Source organism: Girardinichthys multiradiatus, chromosome 1 (assembly GCF_021462225.1).
Source record: "Girardinichthys multiradiatus isolate DD_20200921_A chromosome 1, DD_fGirMul_XY1, whole genome shotgun sequence".
Lineage (NCBI taxonomy): Eukaryota > Metazoa > Chordata > Actinopteri > Cyprinodontiformes > Goodeidae > Girardinichthys > Girardinichthys multiradiatus.
Genome location: NC_061794.1, coordinates 15,832,242 through 15,853,275, shown reverse-complemented (window position 1 = coordinate 15,853,275; position 21,034 = coordinate 15,832,242). Strand labels below are relative to the sequence as shown.

General features: G+C 37.8%; 2 protein-coding genes across 5 annotated transcripts in view; one reads left to right on the top strand and one right to left on the bottom strand.

The window, feature by feature from the left end:
• Window positions 1–7,450, top strand: part of bsna (bassoon presynaptic cytomatrix protein a) — a 177,465-nt gene extending 170,015 nt beyond the window's left edge. For both annotated transcript variants that reach the window (XM_047363456.1, XM_047363447.1), the window contains one exon: window positions 765–7,450. The gene's annotated coding sequence lies outside the window, so the exon portion shown is untranslated. The remainder of the gene's footprint in view (window positions 1–764) is intronic.
• A 6,007-nt stretch (window positions 7,451–13,457) lies between these two features.
• Window positions 13,458–21,034, bottom strand: part of LOC124874525 (oxysterol-binding protein-related protein 2-like) — a 30,339-nt gene continuing 22,762 nt past the window's right edge. For all 3 annotated transcript variants that reach the window (XM_047375917.1, XM_047375924.1, XM_047375933.1), the window contains 6 exons: window positions 19,977–20,066; window positions 19,377–19,494; window positions 18,814–18,939; window positions 18,504–18,627; window positions 16,654–16,744; window positions 13,458–15,384 (listed from right to left, as the gene is read on the bottom strand). In XM_047375917.1, coding sequence (XP_047231873.1) covers window positions 15,282–15,384; window positions 16,654–16,744; window positions 18,504–18,627; window positions 18,814–18,939; window positions 19,377–19,494; window positions 19,977–20,066 — 652 coding nt within the window. In that variant the 3' untranslated portion in view covers window positions 13,458–15,281. The remainder of the gene's footprint in view (window positions 15,385–16,653; window positions 16,745–18,503; window positions 18,628–18,813; window positions 18,940–19,376; window positions 19,495–19,976; window positions 20,067–21,034) is intronic.

Here is a 21,034-nt window from a genome sequence, read left to right as displayed (position 1 = left end):
CCGAGGGCTAGGCTGGCTCAATAATCCAAGGACAGAAACAGGGTCAACGATCGGAACAAGAGGCGTCAGGCAAGGGGCAGGCAGAGGCATAAATCCAAAAGGCAAGGCAAGGTCAAGAACAATGATCAGACAGGAAGGAACGCTGGATATCTACTCACACAATGGCTTTCAAAAATCTGGCACCGTCTGCTTTTCAGAGTCAGTATATATCAAGGGAAGACACAGGTGCTTGGCATTCCACAGATTGCACTACACTGCAGCAGCCACCAGGTGCATATAATCTGCTGATTGCAGCCAGGGAGACAGGGTAGAGCAGACGTGCCAGAATCATAACACAAACATCAATCAGTAACAACAGCTACACGGGATCGTGTTGCAGTGTTTCAGCATTACCAGAGTGTACTTGCATAGTGTTTTTCCTGAATGAAAAAAGATTAAATTGTTGAGTTTGCCACTGACCAATCACCAGTCTGGACTATTTAGGATAAAACTGATTCCAGTCACAAGCTGATTTCTTTCTTAGTGCATCTCTAATCTAGACCCAATCTATCATCAGCTCTCATTAGTTATCTGGTTTGGACTAGTACAAGAATAAATGTTTATTTTGTTGATCATCCATCTGAAAGTCTTAACTCTAGATATTATAAACAGGCTGATTATTGTTTTTTAGAGGACCTATGGAGACCTTTTATCATCAAAATGTTCTTGGTTAGTTTAAGTTTTGTACAGTATTTATACTAAATCCCCCTTTTTTTTCTTTTTAGATCATTCCAAGGCCAAGCCAACATCCAGCTTCAGAAGGAACCACATTATCGCACAGCTTCTGAGAAAACACCTGCAGCAGCTACAAACATTTACACCTCTACATGAGAATGGAACAGATGGGGGCTGAAGGTGACAGCAGAAGAAACGGCTGTTTGATCCTGATCATCCTCCATTCCAGCAGCGTGAGGTGTGCGCATACTGAGGTCTCCCCAGCCCGATGTGCATTTAAAATATCAGTTACATTAACATGGTGTGGACAATGGCTGCTTTCGCTTGTTCCAACTTCTTGTGGGAGGTGGTAGTTTCACCACAGCTGCAGAGGCTTGCCTGTTTTACAGTCCCGTGCTCTATCTAGGAGTAATATCAACAAGTCACCTCTCTCCTCTTATCTATCTCTTTTCAAAGTAAACAATTAGCAAAGAATATTTAAAAAACCCACAGAGGCTCCACAGGTTTTTCTCGTTCTAAAGACGTCTCATTGGACTATCGAACACTGACTAGGAAATCATCGAAACGTCACTATGAATGAAACGGACAATGACGAGGCGGCGGCCAACACAGACCGAGCATGCCGCTGGGCGTTTATTTTTCTCTCTCTCTCTGTCTACATTCCAGATTGGGAACTGTGCCCTTCTTCCTCACCCCTCTTGCGTTTTTTGAATGCTGGCTCTTCTTTCTTTCCACACCCCCACTGCAAACGATCTACAACTTGCCATGTCTTTAAACAAGAGCAATGTGGATTTAAACAAAAAGAAAAAGAAAACATGGGAATGCATGGAACCTTATTTCCAAGACCTTACACTGTTTCATCGTTACGTAACTGAGGCCATAAAGACATCTGAGCTAAAAGGCGTAAATAATAGCAAAGAAAGGTTACTCAAGCAACACACAAGGATTTGGCCATGGTAATAAGAGAAGTGTTTTATTTATTTTCCACAGTTATTTTTCCAGTATTGTTGTTTTTCTTAAGAAAGCTATTTGACTGAGTTAAGCTAATGAGGTGGTGGGGTTACTTTGTAGCCCATTCAAAGCCATTAAGATAATACTTATTATCAGTTTCTGTGGCGAACCTCCAAAATGCTCCAAAACTCTGGCTTTAAGTTAATAAGTTTTTTTGTTTCCTCATTTTTTTTCTTCTTCAAGTCAGTTGCCTGGTTTTTATGTTGCAGTTTACCAATATCGCCTTAATTTTTTTGAACGTTTCATTTTAAATCAAAAGTGGTGTATTTTTATGTGGTTAGATCAGCTAGAATAGCAGCCACAGAGAGTTAATTTCTATTTTTTTACCTTTACATTGTTTTTTTATATTTTCTTGTGATATGATTTAATTTATTTTGTAGCGATTTGCTACATTAAACTAGCCTCTCCCTTGACAATTCTTAGACTCAATAAAGCAATAGAAAGCAATAGAGTAAGAGGTAAGAAAGTAAATAGCACAATTTTGTGTCATTTAGCAAAAATGTGTTGCCTTCGTTTGTCTGATTTACCACCAATGCTCTGCTTTAGTGTGACTCAAACGCACCACGTTGTACTGCTGCTGTATGAACGTAGCAAAGAGACAGGAGTCCAGTTCCGTGCAGATCGGTGGATCGGACTGATGTGCTGCTTTCTTCAGCCGGAATCTGATTTGAGAGCACTGCAGGGCAGCAGAGGTGTGCAGAAAAGCAGCAGAACTGGACTCTTCATCACCCTACAGTTGGGGACGGGGGGAGTTTTGGGTTTTGTTTTGAGATTCTCCTGACTCTCCAAGATGGACTTCTTATACAGCTGTGTCCGCATGTGTCTTCACTCTGTCAAATGTGAACCTGAAAGCACACTGGGAATGGTGTCAGTGATCTTACTATAATAATCTGCTGTCATGTGACTGAGGAACCAAAAATAACACACTCAGTTGTGTCACAAAGTCACTCGCCTTTTTTTTTAACAACCTATTTTCTATCGTGGTGGAGTTCAGACGTGTAACCCAACACCCCCCTCCAAAACAACAAAAACAAATCTTTTCTCTCAGACTGTCAGTCGTCTTGGAAATATTCTCAGGTCAGTATTTGCCCTGCTGTTGCTCCTGCAGTGCATTGTGGGGAATCTGCGGTTTGGCACTCATGACGCACCCTGCCAGGCCTGACCGGGCAAGGCCTCCTCCTCCTCCTTCTCTAAACCAACCAACTTTTGATGTATATTGTCTTTGTGAATGCTTGCTGGGAACCTTTGCATGCTGCCCGGCGCAGAGAAACCTCAAAGTCACCTCTATATTGTTCTGTTCCTGATGTTTGTACGTATGTTTGTATGTATGTGTTTGGGGTTCAGTATGCAAGTATTTAGCAAACATCATCTAATGTGGAGGAGCAAACAAAACAGACACAAGTTCAACCACAAAGAGCATCGCAGACAGAGGAGCCGAGTCGTTCTATGCAATGAATCCTATTTGAAAAAAGCGAACACCTGAGGAGGCGAAGGCATGTAAAACATAATGTTGGAAAAAGTCACAGTCATTGTTTATCACTCCTCAGTTAGAAACCATGTCTGCTTTGTTTTATTTGTTAAAAAACATGTCCCTTCTCTTAAGATATGGGAAGATATGTTCACAACAGCTAGGAAGTTTTAAATGTCATGAAGCGTTCTTCTATTTTCAGTAGTGAAATGGGTACAAGTGAGAGTTTTAACCAGTAATCGATCAAAAATGCTGCCTAGTAAACAACAATGCTGCATTACATATATATATTAGCTTTGAGAGTGAACTATCCAAGTTGTCATGAACACATCTTTCCAAAAACTGGCCACTTTGATTAGTTTATAGGAACTGAACAGAAAAGCTTTCTACAGATTTACATATTTAAAACTAATATGACGTAGGCGATGGGCTGCTCAGGGTTTAAAATGATAGGCTGCTTCCCTCCATTTTAATTGCCAAAAACCAAATCTGTTATAATCTTATTGTGCAGGAAATGTTTCTCCAGCGATCTTTTTAATCAAGAACACTGACATTAACGGAAATAATAATTCAGATGTAATAAAGCTGCAAATAAATAATTATAATGTCTATAATATATTTGTGTAATAGTGAGTTTGGAGGCGGGTGTTCTTGTGGAATGTACACTAGATAGCAAATGTACAAAGCAAAATTCATTTGCCAGTTTACGAATATGTGTTAGCGTTTTGGTAGCAGCACTCTAAGGGAATGTGGATAAAAAGAAGCTTATTAAATAAAACGGTTTTTTTTTTGTGTCTTTTAAAAGGATGTCACAATTCAATAGTTGGGTGACAATCAAAGCATTTATAAATGATCAGTATTGAAGTCCCTGACTAAACTCCTGACACATGATGTTGTTTCTATTGTTTGCAATTTTCTTTTGCCACACACCCAGCAAGCAATTCTGTGCACATTTTGCACATGAAACTTTTTTAAGAATGACAGCCAATATTTATGCACACAGCTTAAAAATCTCACTAATTATAGGTCAAATTGTTTATTTTTCACCCCTTAAAAATAATATTTACAGTAAAAGACAGACCGTTTTGCTGTATGTCTGTGTTATGTGGGGGGAGAGAGCAGCTGAAACACTACAGAATACATTTTAAGATGTTCAAGCTAAGTTTAATGAAGAGGAAGTACATATTTTTCTGTAAGTCTTATCCATGTTAATATGAATCACTTTGAAATGCTTTGTAAGTCAAATAATCAACATGTCAAAAGTAAGAGTAAGCATGCTAGCAATAGCGTAGCACTTCACCAAAACTTCTCCATATAAAAACATGATCAACAGGAGCAAGATGTGAGTTTACTAAAGATGGTACCTGTATGTGCTGAGTCAGATATATCTTTATAAACAACTGACAAAGCTACGTGCATTTTAGATGTGTTATCCGGAGATTATAGTAGCTTTTTCAACCTAGCTAACCCTGAGGTGGAGCAGCATATTAGGTCCAACCTGAGGAATCTCTGTTTGGAACAAATAAGGAAGAAAAATGGACACCTAAGAATCCAGAAAGTTGTTGTTGTATGAGTTCAGTGGGACATGATCATAACATTAATGTAAGACTATGTAATGCTGACAATATGTGTCTTTATTCTCTGCTTATACATTACATACATTTTAATAAAGTAGTGAATCGGGATTTGACATCCTTAAATGACTTCTATCTCTAGAAGGGACCAAAACTCTGTTTCAGACATCCATAATATAAAATGATCCCTCCAAACTTCTTTCTAACCCTTATTTGAGCTTCACACGTCGTTTATCCATGTAAAAATAGTCTATATATTTTTTAGAAATATTTAAAATATAATTTATGTAAGAATTTATTTTATCATACTGAGAGGAGATATTAAGATAGCTGGAATAAATGTTGAAAAGATCAAACTTTATGAAGAAATCTCTAGATATATGATGAAAATTATCTTTATAAAGACTGATCTATTGCTAATGTTATTGCACAATAATTATAATCAGATTGTTAAAAACCATGAATAGAAAAGTCTGCCTAAACAGAGTTTATTTTATTTAAAAATGTTTAAAGCTTAAAGGTTATTTAACCATTGTTCCAAAGTATACATCTACAGTTCATGCCTTTTATTGACCTGAGATGAATGAAATAAAGATGGAAGATCAGAAATTGAATTATTCTGGTTCGAGTGCACATGATGCAAACAGTTTATATCACATATACACTGCCTCTAGATCAGTGTCTTAAATGAAAACAACATAAGCTAAAAGTTAGATGTCAAACTAGAACAAATTGTACGTGAGAACATTAAGATTTACCCAATTTAACTCCAGTGTCCTCTATTTTGTGTCATATGCTTTTGGGATTTTGTAAAAACAAAAAAGACAAAAAGTAAAACACTCAATGAAATGATCCTTAATCACTTCTGCCTCAGGAAAGCACACAAGCTAAATACAGCCTTGCAATGGAAGACATTCAGATGATAATAAAGGACAGTGAGTGTGTTCATGCAGGTGCAGGAAATCAGTGAGCTTGTGTGTGAATGACACAACCACAAGCACACAGTTATTAAGAAGAACTGTGCAGAAATAAGATTATGTCACTTCCTATTAATGTTTTATTTATTTTCTTTGTTTTTGGTTTTGCTCCTGCATGAATACAGCCAATAAAGGTGACTTAAATATGCATAGCAGTAAGGGCTTCTATACTACAATACTCTTCACCGAAGAAAGCCATCCTGTTACTGCCCTCCAGCCAGTCATGAAACCTCTGTCCACACACTGCATGGTGTCTTTCTGTATCTAGGGGGGCACTGGACTTATCAGACCACAGTAAAAGCACTACAGCCTGTTTTTTCACCAATGTTTTAACAGCAAACGTTTATAGGTTTCCATTTATCTGCCAAATGGAATTTCTTTCATCACCTTACAACAGAAAAATAATTTACAGACATGAATCTGTAAGCACCTTTTAAAAGAAAGCTTTACACTGGATTGTTCTGACTTTAACTAGCAAACCTTGAAAAAATGCTTTTGGGAAATCCAGGCTGTGGGTGTTTGTTTTAAAACCAAAAAGGTAGCATCTTACTGCTCGCACTGAGCAAAGCTTGCGCACCACTGCTCTTACTGTTGGTCAGCGTATGACAGGATGTGATGAAGGTTTTTAAAAAAGAGAATATATATATATATATATATATATATATATATATATATATATATATCAGCATAAGGAAAATGGAAAATGTTTCATATAGGTAAGAGGTTATAGGTAAAGAAGAAGCCATGAGACAATTGTCCATTTGTCACCCTCAAATCATTTTTTACCTGTAAAGTGACAAGTGCATGATCTGGACACCTCCAATATTTTCCCCTTAAACCTAACCACTGCTCCAGCCAACTCTCTGACCTTTGACCTCCCACCTACCATCTTTATTCCAGTGTAAATAGCAGATATGAACCGACCAGAGTCAGCTCCGAACAAGCAAATATGTAAATGCCATGAGGGATACGTCCTGTACAACAACATGTAAATTTCAAACAAATCACCACACACATATGCACAAGAGGTGTGCGAGAGAGGCCTTTGTGCTGCAAACAGTGACTCCTGCTGCAGCTTATGAAAGCCCTGAACTCTCTGCCAAAACTTGTGCTTTGTGTATGAAAACGACAAAAACTGAACCACAAACAGGAGCAGTAATCAAACCACATTGTGTTTGTATGTGGCTGGCTTGTACGGACGGTTAAAAAAGTCATTATTATACTATGAAAAAAAAAAGAAAAGAAATCATTGTATTCGGATATGGAAAAAAATATTGGTCTGTGTAGAGATTCTATACATGTTGTGTTTGTTAAACGAGATGACATCTAAAACAAAAAAAAATGAAAAATATTCTGACTTTCAAGTTTAGGGTGGACCACTGTGCAACAGAGAAGGTCAAAAAAATAAACTTGAACATTTTGGGGGGGGAATTAATCTTTAAAATAATCCAGCTGATTGAAGAAAAGAGTAAAAACAAAAAGAGCCTAAAAACAACAACAAATGTTCCATTCACTGTTGTAAGTGCAATGAGCTAAACTTCCTGTTTCCCTATTGTAAAACCTTGTGTATGTTTCCGTGTATTCCTCCTGTAAATGGGTGTAGTAGACCTGGTGCATCATTCCATGTAATGTGATGAATGACAAATTATGACCTTACAATCCATTTCAATCAGGAAAATAAATAAAAGACAAATACATGAAAGCAATTTTTTGTACGTTTTTATCTGCATTCTCTTGTAGGTGGATGTTAGAACATTTTGAGGATCTGGAGCATTTGGGTTTAGCAAAAAAGTGAGTTTGTAATCTTTGAAGACAATTTGAAACAGACTTATCTCAAGTCCAATTAGTAGATCTTCAGTAAATAATTGGTATCACACTGTTTCAGGTCTGATTTCATTGTTTTCTCACTCCAAATATTCATCATAAACACGATGGTCTATTTTCCCAAAATAAGGACATACAATTATAAACTGCATCAGAACATTTAAAATGAGCCAATATGTGGATCATCTTTAGTCTTGGAGAGGTACTCTTTGGTGTATTCGGTGCATTCCCAATTACCTATTATTAGTGCCATTCATACTCCCAAAATGATATCATCTATCTATCTATCTATCTATCTATCTATCTATCTATCTATCTATCTATCTATCTATCTATCTATCTATCTATCTATCTATCTATCTATCTATCTATCTATCTATCTATCTATCTATCTATCTATCTATCTATCTATCTATCTATCTATCTATCTATCTATCTATCTATCTATCTATCTATCTATCTATCTATCTATCTATCTATCTATCTATCTATCTATCTATCTATCTATCTATCTATCTATCTATCTATCTATCTATCTATCTATCTATCTATCTATCTATCTATCTATCTATCTATCTATCTATCTATCGTTTTGTTTTACCAATGTAGTCACAACACCATTTGTCAGTGTTGCTGTTTTATTGTGGATTAACTGATTAATTTAATTCAAATAATTTCAGTTTATTTAAATAGTGCCAATTCACAACGCATGTCGTCTCAAGGCACTTCACAACAGTCAGGTACATACATTCCAATTAATCCTAACCACTGAACAGTGCAGTCAGAGTTAGTTATTTATTCAAATTGGATAAAAGGTTTTTCTATCTAAGGAAACCCAGCAGATTGCATCCAGTCAGTGACTTGCAGCATTCACTCCTCCTGGTTGAGCATGTAGAGACAGTGGACAGTCAGTGGACAGACTTTTAACAGGAAGAAACCTCCAACAGAACCAGGCTCAGTGTGAGCAGCCATCTGCCACAACCGAATAGGGGTTTGAGAGAACAGAGCAGAGACACAAAGAGAACAAAGAAGCACTGATCCAGGAGTACTTTCTATGGGAAGGAAAATTAAATGTTAATGGATGTAGCTCCTTTAGTCGTTTCACCTAGAAAGACAGAACAGATAAACTCTGAGCCAGTTTTCAAGGTTAGAGTCTGAAAGAGAGCACATATAATTAGTTACAGTAAAAGTTCAGTCAATTGCCATGTCTAGGAGAGAGAAAGGGTTAAACACTAAAAGACAGGGCTATGTGGATCATTGGTAGAGGGTGAGCATTAAGTTGTTGCCAGCAGAAGCTCGGACGATGCCCCTCTCCAGAAAGGTGCCACAGGAAGACACAGAGTAAGGCCAGGTGTAACTTCTAGGAAGAGAAAAGAGAGAACAAGGTTAAAAGCTGAAATAACAGCAAATAATGCAAAATTGGAGAGTAGTGTGAGAATGTAGCAAAGAGAGTGAAAGTGGTCATTATGTCCTCCAGCAGCCTAAGCCTATAGCAGCATAACTACAGAGATAGCTCAGGATAACCTAAGCCACTCTAACTATAAGCTTTATCAAAAAGGAAAGTTTTAAGCCTAGCCTTAAAAGTAGACAGGGTGTCTGCCTCACGGACTAAAGCTGGGAGCTGGTTCCACAGGAGAGGAGCCTGATTACTAAAGGATCTGCCTCCCGTTCTACTTCTAGAGACTCTAGGAACCACCAGTAAACTTGCAGTCTGAGAACGAAGTGCTCTGTTAGGAACATATGGAACAATCAGATCTCCGATGTATGATGGAGCTAAATCATTAAGGGCTTTATATGTGAGGAGGAGAATTTTAAATTCTATTCTGGATTTAATAGGGAGCCAATGAAGGGAAGCTAAAATAGAAGAAATATGATCTCTCTTTTTAATTTTCATCAAAACTCTTGCTGCAGCATTTTGAATCAGCTGAAGGCTTTTAACTGCATTTTGTGGACATCCTGATAGTAACGAATTACAATAATCCAGCCTTGAAGTAACAAATGCATGGACTAGTTTTTCAGTGTCACTCCTAGATAGGATATTTCTAATTTTGGCAATGTTCCGGAGATGAAAGAAGGAAATCCTAGAAACCTGTTTAATATGGGATTCAAATGACATGTCCTGGTCTAAAGTAACAACAAGGTTTTTTTACTTTATTATCAGAGGTCAATTTAATGCCATCCAGGTTAAGTGATTGACTAAGCAGTTTCTTTTTTAAAGACTCCGGTCCAAAGACGACAACTTCTGTCTTGTTTGAATTTAGAAGCAGAAAATTTAAAGTAATCCAAGATTTTATGTCTTCAAGACATGCTTGTAGTCTGTCCAATTGGTTGGGCTCATCAGGATTTATGGATAAGTAAAGCTGAGTATCATCAGCATAACAGTGAAAATATATCCTATGCTGCCCGATAATTTGACCTATTGGAAGCATATATAAAGTAAAGAGAATTGGCCCAAGTACTGAACCCTGTAGTACTTCACAATTAACCCTGGAGTTTAAAGATGATTTATCATTTACATGAACAAACTGGAATCTTTCAGACAAATAAGATTTAAACCAGCCTTTCTTCGAGGTGATTGAGAGGGAAAAAAAGAAACATTTTCGATGGCAAACATTTTTTGGATAATCAAAAGACAAACTAAGTCTTTTTACACCCAAAGAGAAAATAAACCTTTGCGAAGTAAAGCTATAATGTTCATCCTGAGCTCCTAAATATGTACATGAAACCTGAAGAATGGAATGAGTAAAACAATTTTCTAATTTGTATTTCTGAGAGCATTTAACGGGAAATTTTCATCAACCCATCCAGTCCAAACATTCAAAAAAGTTGAGTTGTACGCATTAGTAAATTAAATTATGTGTAGTAAAATATGATGTCAATCAGTAGACATCCCGAGCCATATTTGCACTTTAGTTTCCAGTGGAATATCTCATCACTGAAGAATAAGATAAAAAAATATTCTGTACAAATCAAATGCCCTTTTTTATCTATAGTACATCATCAGTTTGTTTTTTTAGATGTACAATAAGACAACCAATTGAATAGCAGAAATGTTCCTCTTTTAGGTCAACACATTATCTTTATTTCTGTCTGTGCAGGTCGGTTGTAAAAATGATGTTAAAGGCAGCAGAAATTCAGGCGAGAACTGGGTGTGGCACAGGGTCTGGTCTGGCCAAAAATATACAGTTTGGGCCTGATCTTCAAAAGATTTGCGTGTATAAAACCGCACGCAAATTTGTTTGCTTCAGCAAAGCTGATAAACGAGGTAGTAATCGGATTGCGTGTGCAAAATCAGCGGAACTGTGGGCGCAAACTTTTTTAGCGTGTCTGCCTTCATGAATATACAAAACATATGATAACGATCCAAACGCGTAAATTCATGGGACGAGGAAATGCGTGTCATGTCATCCCTTACCACCCGCAATGCGATTTTCAAAGCCTGAAACGGTTTGCGTCCGAAGTTTTTGCGTGTGGATTTAGCACGTTTGAAATGCAGGTGCTAACTGGGACTCACAAATGTCTGCTGTCACTTTGGCCAGAAGGAGGCATAGATAGAACAGATGACCAACAAAAGCCATGATATTTCTCCTATGGTAAAACTCCTTGCAACACTTCATTCGCTGTCAGTGATCATCTGCTGAACGCGCACAAACCTGACCATGGCAAAATGCGCACATAACTGATCAAAGCGCGCACAGACTGTAATCTCACATCATGCAAAAAACCCACTGTGCTTTGATGTTGATAATATAATTATTAGGAAATACCTTAAGACATTATAAGGCAGATTGAATACTTCATTTTCAAACTAGATGCTAAAATCACTTCTTAGCAGGAGAAAGATCACCATTTTAAGGCAGCTTTTACATGTGGTGACAAAGACAGTGTATGCTTTAACCTCGTCACTAAACAAAACACATTGCATTATTGACAGTAACGTGATGTCATTGCAGGGCAATCGGAGCTGGATCAGTTTGATTACCTTGTTTAAATGTTAACATAAGCCAGCGGAGGGTTTTGAATTTTCTTATAAATAAAAATCTGAAAAGGGTGGCAATTTATATGATTTATGACCCTCCACCCCGATAAGCCTAAATAAATTCAAACAGAACCACCTTCAGAAGTCACTTGGTTAGTTGCGTCTATCTGTGTATAATTTAATCTCAGTTTAAATCCAGCTGGCCTCAGAAGTGAACTATCAGCAAGATGAAGATAAAAGAACACAGCAGAGAAGCCTGGGGAATAGTTATGTGCAAGGTTATGTTATAAAAATATTTCAAACATAGAAAACACAATGCATGGTGGAACATCCTAAACACACCATTGTGATTCATGGTTGTGACACCATCATGCTGAAGGATACTTTTCTTTAAAAGATGGTCAGTTGTTGGAAAGGTGGATTGAGGTAAACACAGGGCATTACTGGAAGAAAACGTGACCTCACCTTGAAGCAGAATAATGACCCTAAACACACAGTTACATTCATGCATTAAAATGGTTCAGTCAAAGTTTAGAGACCTAAATCCATTTGAGAATCTATAGCATAACTGAGTTTGAGCTATTTTGCAAAGACGAATGGCCAAACGTTTCCATCTCTAGATTTGCAAAGCTGATAGACATACCCCAACAGCACTGACTCAGGGCGACTGAAAGCAAACACAAACACTTCAAAATCTAGAAAACTACATATTTTCCGTTCAGTTCACAATTATAGTGTGTTGATCTGTCAGATAAAATAACAAAAATATACATCTATGCATGTGGTTTTGATAAAATGTGAAAACCCAAAGAGAATGAATGTGACAGATGTTATCTTTACGTTATGTTTTAATGCCCAAGCGGAAACAAATCTAATAATAAATCCCTTTTAAGAAGATCATCGATGTTGAGAAGGCGATGTTCAATAAGACTGTGGTGACATTTTATTCATGTACGAGATACATTTGAATAAAGTATGAGCCACAGTCAAAAACTGAGATTAGAATTTTATTAGTATACAGACCCCCCCCCCCCACCCCCGCCCGTTCATTGACCAACTGAGCTGTCTAGAGCATGGCTAAGACCTTTTTACAGTCACTACTTCGAAATAAAACATCTGGTACAATGTTCTCACCAGAAAACAAGAAATTGTTTAAATACTATAAAAATAAATCAATTGCACAAAATAATATGCCATTTTGCTTGTGATTACGTCTGTGCAGCACATGTACACATATAAACATTGACAGAAAAACTGAGCAGTCAAAGCAACATGAGAACCAGAACTGGTTAAATGACAGGTTAACAGAGTAACTGGTAGAACTTTAGCACTCATACATGTAACTTTTACATAATTAGCTATTTTAATTGGTATAGGGAGCAAAATTCATGTCAAAATACCCAACAGGTGTCCTTGTTTGTATACTATTCATCTAAATATTTGATCAGTATTACATTTTCAGGATTCGATGACTGCAGTTTTTTTTGCTTGTTTCTTTAAACAGAAATATGATTTATTTTTTACAAGCCAACCGCCATCATCCGGCCAGTCAATCAAACAGATGTAACAGCTACAGTCTGAATGCTTATTAAACATCTTCATACCACGTTTCTGGCAGATTTTTAACAACTATCTCCTAAAACCAAAAACTCCATAAATAATAAACAGGAATAAAAAATAAAAAAAAAGATTTAGACAAAACAATTAGACAGACCACAAAGAATTCAATAGTTTTAAACGATGAGAGTGAAAACTTAGGCTGAGCCGGGATATAACTACACTAGTATTAGTGTCGAGTGGTTCAACACACTGCAATACAACCTTTTAACCAGATTTCAAATAAATATACACCGGTATGTGTGATCAAAAAGTCCAATCTTTTCTGCTAAATGTTTACTTGCTGGAAGTTAGCACGTCATCCACAGAAGTGTGTGAAACTGTATGGCGTGTGAAGCTTGAATGAAAATGAATGATTTTATGCTGCATTAGTTTGTCTCCTGCTTCTGGTGGTAATATTAGGACTCAAAGCAGGCAAGATAAGCACAAAGTCATAGAGTAACCCCCGTTTACAGTGTTTTAAACCCGCAGCACGTGTCTGACCATTTATTAAACCCAACCAGTGGTGGAGCTTTTAATCAGCCTGTGCCTTCATCCACTTCACAGGTGTGTTTATTCTCAGCGTATTCAATTTTGGATGAGATAACCTACCCCAGGGCACGGACGGATGAGTACACCTGTAGCACCACACAGACTGATAAGAAGACATTTTACTGTTTGGTTGCCTGCTTTGTACCTTTTTTGTTTTACTGATCTAAACTTCTGTGGTATCAGTGGTGGTTATCGCCATGTTTTTTGAGGAGCGTTTTCATAGGTGAGCTTCAGAGACCACCTGAGCCAACTGATCCAAGCAGCTGCATGTTAAGAGATCATTTCTGTCAAACATATAACCTTGTTCTCCCTTCCTTCACAGCAAATTAACTCCTGTGATCTTTCTGAATGATTTAGAGTGTTTCTAAATATTTACACACACTCACATGACTAATGTGTATGTGCTGATTTCCACTTAAAGTAATGTCTTCCTGTTGTCAGCCCAACAAGAACTGATGGGGTTTGAAGTTTTAAATATGTACATTTGATGTCAAAACCTTATAAAAAAGGACTGAATGTGGATATAGAGATTTAAATCTTTTTTAGACTATGATTTCATCGGCATTGTGGTGTGAGCACAGGAGTGAGTCTATATACACAACACCAATAACTTGCAGGTTTAAAATTATTGTTAGATATCATTTTCCAAAACCCCAATCGCTTATGTTTCAGTTTAATCTGTATAAACCGAGCATCTGAACCACTTTTTTTTTTAAAGACCTGCAAAAGCAAGCCTGCAAACATGTTCTCCTGGTTAGTAAAATCACTTTATGCAAAGAAACCACAGCTGAATGCTTTGGATTACTTTAAAGCCACTTCTGTATTATTGGGTGAGTAAATGGAAAAAACTAAGTGTTTCAGGGATATGAGATGCAAATATTACTTGATGTAACTGATCAAACCAACAGTAGATGTATTCATTTGTTCCTTACAGAGCATAATGTCCTCTACATTTATTTGTAGATGTTTTGAGTCCTTTAGAGTTTCCAAAAGGGTGAAGATCCATCTTCAGTCAAAGGAACATTCACATCCCTGATTTCCTTGTTGACTGGGTGTCCGTTTGAATCCACAAATCCATCATGAGGTTTGCAACGTCCAAGTTAATGTTTCCACTTATATATATATATATTTATCTATGTATGTATAAGTCACAAGCAACTGCCGAGACGTGCGGCAGCTGAAAGAAAAAATTGCAAAGATGTTAAACATTCAGGCTGTACGTGTGACTCTGTGGATCAGTACGTTTCCAGCTCTCTGCTACTGGGATTGCCCTGGAAATAAGTGATTATTGTGCTCTGTATAGTGCTGGGCAGAGAAGAGACATCTGTTGGTTGTTAATTCCCTTCGAGATGTTGAAGTAAGAGTGATAAAAGTCTCATTTACGGCAGGCTTTTGGCTTCTTTTTCAACTTTTAAAGTGCATCAACCACCTAGCATGAGGGCAGGGAGTTGAAGATGGGATCAAAGGTGATTGTATAAATTTTTATCAATTATCTTTGCATCATGACAGGCCAAAAAAAGAAACAAAAAAACTGCAGGTTAAAGACTAGGAAGAGGAGGGGAAGAAAGATGAATGCTAGCAGGCTATCAGTATATATCCGGCAGGTTCTGGTAGTTCCTGTTGAAGTAGCCGCCACTGTAGATCCACTCCTGGGAGCCGCTGAACGGGTTGGTGCCCATTTGGAACCACCTGAAGTACACATTAAGATAATCTTCATTATGTTTGTTTCATAACAGCTTTAATAAAACAATTTGCCTTTTAATTTTCCTCAATCATTAATCTTTTTTTTAAATAACTACATTTTCCAACCAGAGGTCCTTTGTTCCGTTTTGTGCTTTAGGCAAGTTTATGTAGCACCATTAATACACAAGGTAATCTGCTTAAGTAATCACTAATTGTTTTGAATTTCACATTTAATATTTGATGTTTCATAACATTGTCTAGTTGAACTGGGGATAAAAAAATATTTTTCATATATCGGGAGCTGTTTTTCTTTTTCTACTTATTAAATTGAAACAAAAACAACTGATGGCGTTATTTTTTTTAGGGCATGGTTCTAAATAAATGTTACAAGTTACTTTAAATGTATTCACCTTTACAGCTTTAAACATACTGAGTTGGTTTTATTGCCAGCATCTATCTAGTTTGAACAATGTTTCATTTCAGCTAAAGGCTTTACTCGCTAAATGGCTCCCTCTAGTGGTTATCAGAAGAAATGTTGACATTGGCCACCAGTTCACCAAGACTAACTTTAAAAATGCATCTATTAGCAGCATGTTGCTGTTCCTAAGACACAATTATTTCAGTTGTACCTACCAGTTGATTGGATTGGTTTGAGACTTTATAAGCACTTTGGTTTTAATTTTTGTTTAATTAGTTAAGTCCTAAATTCTTAGAAATGGCTTTATACTTCTTTCCAGACAGATAGATGTCAATGTCTTTGTTTCCCTACAGGTTTTACTTTATTATGATGATGTGTTGCTTCATCAGATCTTTCTACTGTCAAAGAGGTTCTATTTAAATTATTTATTATATCTGCGGGTCAGGTAAACATCAGGCCAGGGTTTGCTTGTAAAATTGACCTCAGCTTTCCTAAAAATGTAGTATAATCACAGTTAATTTACGATTTTAACAAGGGGGACAATTACATTTTTCCAGAGGTCCAGGTTGGTTTGGATAGCTTTTTTCATTTAATAAATAAAAACATCTTTTGAAAACTGCTTTTCTGAATTCACTCAGGTTAACTTCATGCAATATTAAAACTTGTTGATGATTTAAAACATTTAAATCTAGCAAAACAGCAAAAACAAAAGAAATGGGTAAGGGGACAAACACCTCTTTCTCAGCAATGTATTTTCTTAGGTGGAACATGATGCAGAATGTTTGGTGAGCGCTGTTTAAAGTAAATGTATGAAGTTCTGTTTGAGTGCATGTGTGGATTAGTTGTCTGTTTGCTACCTAGTTGTCCACTCCTCCTCCTGCTTGGCTCTTTCTTTCCTGGCAGCTCTCTGTTTCTCTTCCAGTCTCTCCTTCTCTTTACTCGCCTCGTCTGCACAACGGCAAAGAAAAACAAGGAGTACATTACCAAGGATGCTTTGAAAGAAACCAGGACATACAGGTCCTTCTCAAAATATTAGCATATTGTGATAAAGTTCATTATTTTCCATAATGTCATGATGAAAATTTAACATTCATATATTTTAGATTCATTGCACACTAACTGAAATATTTCAGGTCTTTTATTGTCTTAATACGGATGATTTTGGCATACAGCTCATGAAAACCCAAAATTCCTATCTCACAAAATTAGCATATCATTAAAAGGGTCTCTAAACGAGCTATGAACCTAATCATCTGAATCAACGAGTTAACTCTAAACACCTGAAAAAGATTCCTGAGGCCTTTAAAACTCCCAGCCTGGTTCATCACTCAAAACCCCAATCATGGGTAAGACTGCCGACCTGACTGCTGTCCAGAAGGCCACTATTGACACCCTCAAGCAAGAGGGTAAGACACAGAAAGACATTTCTGAACGAATAGGCTGTTCCCAGAGTGCTGTATCAAGGCACCTCAGTGGGAAGTCTGTGGGAAGGAAAAAGTGTGGCAGAAAACGCTGCACAACGAGAAGAGGTGACCGGACCCTGAGGAAGATTGTGAAGAAGGGCCGATTCCAGACCTTGGGGGACCTGCGGAAGCAGTGGACTGAGTCTGGAGAAGAAACATCCAGAGCCAACGTGCACAGGTGTGTGCAGGAAATGGGCTACAGGTGCCGCATTCCCCAGGTCAAGCCACTTTTGAACCAGGAACAGCGGCAGAAGCGCCTGACCTGGGCTACAGAGAAGCAGCACTGGACTGTTGCTCAGTGGTCCAAAGTACTTTTTTCGGATGAAAGCAAATTCTGCATGTCATTCGGAAATCAAGGTGCCAGAGTCTGGAGGAAGACTGGGGAGAAGGAAATGCCAAAATGCCAGAAGTCCAGTGTCAAGTACCCACAGTCAGTGATGGTCTGGGGTGCCGTGTCAGCTGCTGGTGTTGGTCCACTGTGTTTTATCAAGGGCAGGGTCAATGCAGCTAGCTATCAGGAGATTTTGGAGCACTTCATGCTTCCATCTGCTGAAAAGCTTTATGGAGATGAAGATTTCATTTTTCAGCACGACCTGGCACCTGCTCACAGTGCCAAAACCACTGGTAAATGGTTTACTGACCATGGTATCACTGGGCTCAATTGGCCTGCCAACTCTCCTGACCTGAACCCCATAGAGAATCTGTGGGATATTGTGAAGAGAACGTTGAGAGACTCAAGACCCAACACTCTGGATGAGCTAAAGGCCGCTATCGAAGCATCCTGGGCCTCCATAAGACCTCAGCAGTGCCACAGGCTGATTGCCTCCATGCCACGCCGCATTGAAGCAGTCATTTCTGCAAAAGGATTCCCGACCAAGTATTGAGTGCATAACTGTACATGATTATTTGAAGGTTGATGTTTTTTGTATTAAAAACACTTTTCTTTTATTGGTCAGATGAAATATGCTAATTTTGTGAGATAGGAATTTTGGGTTTTCATGAGCTGTATGCCAAAATCATCCGTATTAAGACAATAAAAGACCTGAAATATTTCAGTCAGTGTGCAATGAATCTAAAATATATGAATGTTAAATTTTCATCATGACATTATGGAAAATAATGAACTTTATCACAATATGCTAATATTTTGAGAAGGACCTGTACACACAAAAATAAATCAATTGTTTTGTTTTAAACTTTTGGATAACAAGACAAAGTAACATAAGACCTTTAAATCATTTTACCTATGTTACCATTCTCCATAGCTCTGATGTCGGGCCTGAAGCGGGAGTCGGTGGGGGCCAAAACGGCTTCCATGCCAGGCTCCAGCTCATTGAGAGCCACTGCAAAGTTTGTGAAGTTGTACATCTGAGGAAGGTAAATGGAAACGGGCCCAGTTAGCAAAGCCCCAATCATCTTTTGTCTGTTTAAAATACCTTATTGTGTTTAACTAAATTGACAAATCTTTTATTCTATGGTGCCGACTGACTTTCAGGAAGTACTGTACATAGACATTTTTTATTTATGGCCTTATGTGCAGCTTTATACAGATACCGTAGCAGAGTGTGCCGGCCTGGACTCTATCCTCCACAACAGAGTGCTGCCTGGTATAACAGACACTGTTTCTTGGACTTCGGGCATGTCATCTGCTTCATCATTCTCAGCTTTTTGAAGCTCCTCCTGGAAAATAACAACTGTACTGTAACTCTAGTGTAATGTTTACTGTACAGGAAAGGAAATGCTTTCAAACTTGCCGGTATAAACTGGATCTCACTGGAAAAATGATTTCTGTGAACAGGCTCTACTGGCAGGCGCGTCTACTTCATCATTACTTTGTGTAATCTGCTAGTGGTATGTCTAAATCTGTAGGCTACATGGGTTGTGAACTTAACACACCACAATATAGGAATGAGCACACTAAAAGCAGCACAAGTCTACATAAACCTTTTGGTTTACCTGAATAAGACCACAGAGTAAGCTGAGGACACCAACAAAACAAAATTAACTTAACTGAGCATTATTACACTAAATCTACATAAACAATTACCATAATCTGGAAAAAATAAAGACAGCTCCTTTAGAACGCAGCAGACAGTCAAATTCACAGATATTCTTACATTCTTTTTGGTCTTGTCGCCTTTCTTGTCGGACTTCTTGTAGGTCTCGTAGGCCTGCGGGTCGACGCTCCACATGCACTCGGTCCACTTACCATAGATGACACACAGCTTCTTTTTACTAGACAGAAAAAAGGAGAGAAAGGAAGTAGAGACACATATTTGGGATGAAAAGGGGACAAGAGAAGAAAGAGGCAGGACAGAAACATAAAAATAAATTAAAGACAATCAAGAGGATTTTTTTTAGTAAAGAGAGAAAACAAACATGAGATAAAGTAAACAAAGACAAGTGGTAAACTGAGATAAGTAGATCAGATAATTCAATTTAATTCAGTTTATTTGTATAGCACCAATTCACAACAAATGTTGTCTCAAGGCACTTTACAAAGTCAGTTCAGTCGAATCAAACAGATTCCAAGTCAAGTACATACATTCCAACTGATCCAACTTATGAAACAATGGAGTCAAATTCAGTTTATTATTCAAATCGGTTAAAAAGTTTTCTATCTAGTGAAACCCAGCAGATTGCATTGAGTCACTGAGAAGCAACCGTTTAAAAATAAGTATAGAATGAAGTTTGAGTTGATGCAAACATTCTCTAACCTCTTGTCTTGGATGTATCCCTCTACTTTGTGCAGCTCTTTGCCAAACATCCCACACGGCTTAAAATTCAGCACACACTTCTCCCTGGTGCTGCAGAAGAAAAGAAGAGAAGGAAGAACAGCCATTACTTACGGAGTCTGACTGAACTACAAGGCTATAAACAGGCAAAGAAAGTGAAGACAAACTTAACATTTCCTCAGGACAACAATGGTTTTGCCCTATTAAGTTCAAATAAAGATCTATGCGTTAAGCCTGTTGTTTCTAACAAAAGTTCGGAAGTCCTGAACTGTTGTTAGAAAAGAACTTTGATTACTAAAAAACATTTAACACTGGAACTGGAAGACATTTTAAATATCCAAAATAAGTAAACAACCAAAAATAATGAATAAATTGGATTATGAAGCCTTTGTACACAAAACTGCCCTTCAAAACATATGAATCATTAGGCTCAGACAGGAAAAATAGGCAAAACTGACAGTTTTATGAAGAAAAAGAGCAAACTAACAACAAAAGCACTCAACAGGCCATATATGTATCTGTAGCTACTTTAGTCCGGCAGATTAAACGCTCTAGTGATGGTGGACTGACGGGAAGATGGAGACAGCCTGGTTGTAGTCTGTTTTCCCAGCATTGGATGATTATGTTTTATGTACAGATGTATGTTTGTTGTATTGCCACATTCAGCTGCTACTGTTTTACAACAAATGTGACATGCAGGTTAAGCGGTTCAGCACAGTCATTCTGTTTGAATCCAAAGTGCTCCCACACTGCAGGTGTTGTTTTTGCCTTTGATACCAATTTCATCTCTCAACTAGCGTGTCTCTGGCTTGCTACTCCTCACGGGGCTCTCATACTACACTCTGATACTACACCTGACAGAAGAGTTCACTCCTCCATACGCAAAGTAAACAAGAGGGGGAGGGGTGAATCGGGATCGATGCACCAGAGTGAAACCCTTTGTTATCCAGTCTCTTTGGTAGAAAGGGAGGGAGACACAAGGAAACAAACAAGCATGCCAACAGGAATTATGGAGCTCATTTTAATTCAACATGCAATTA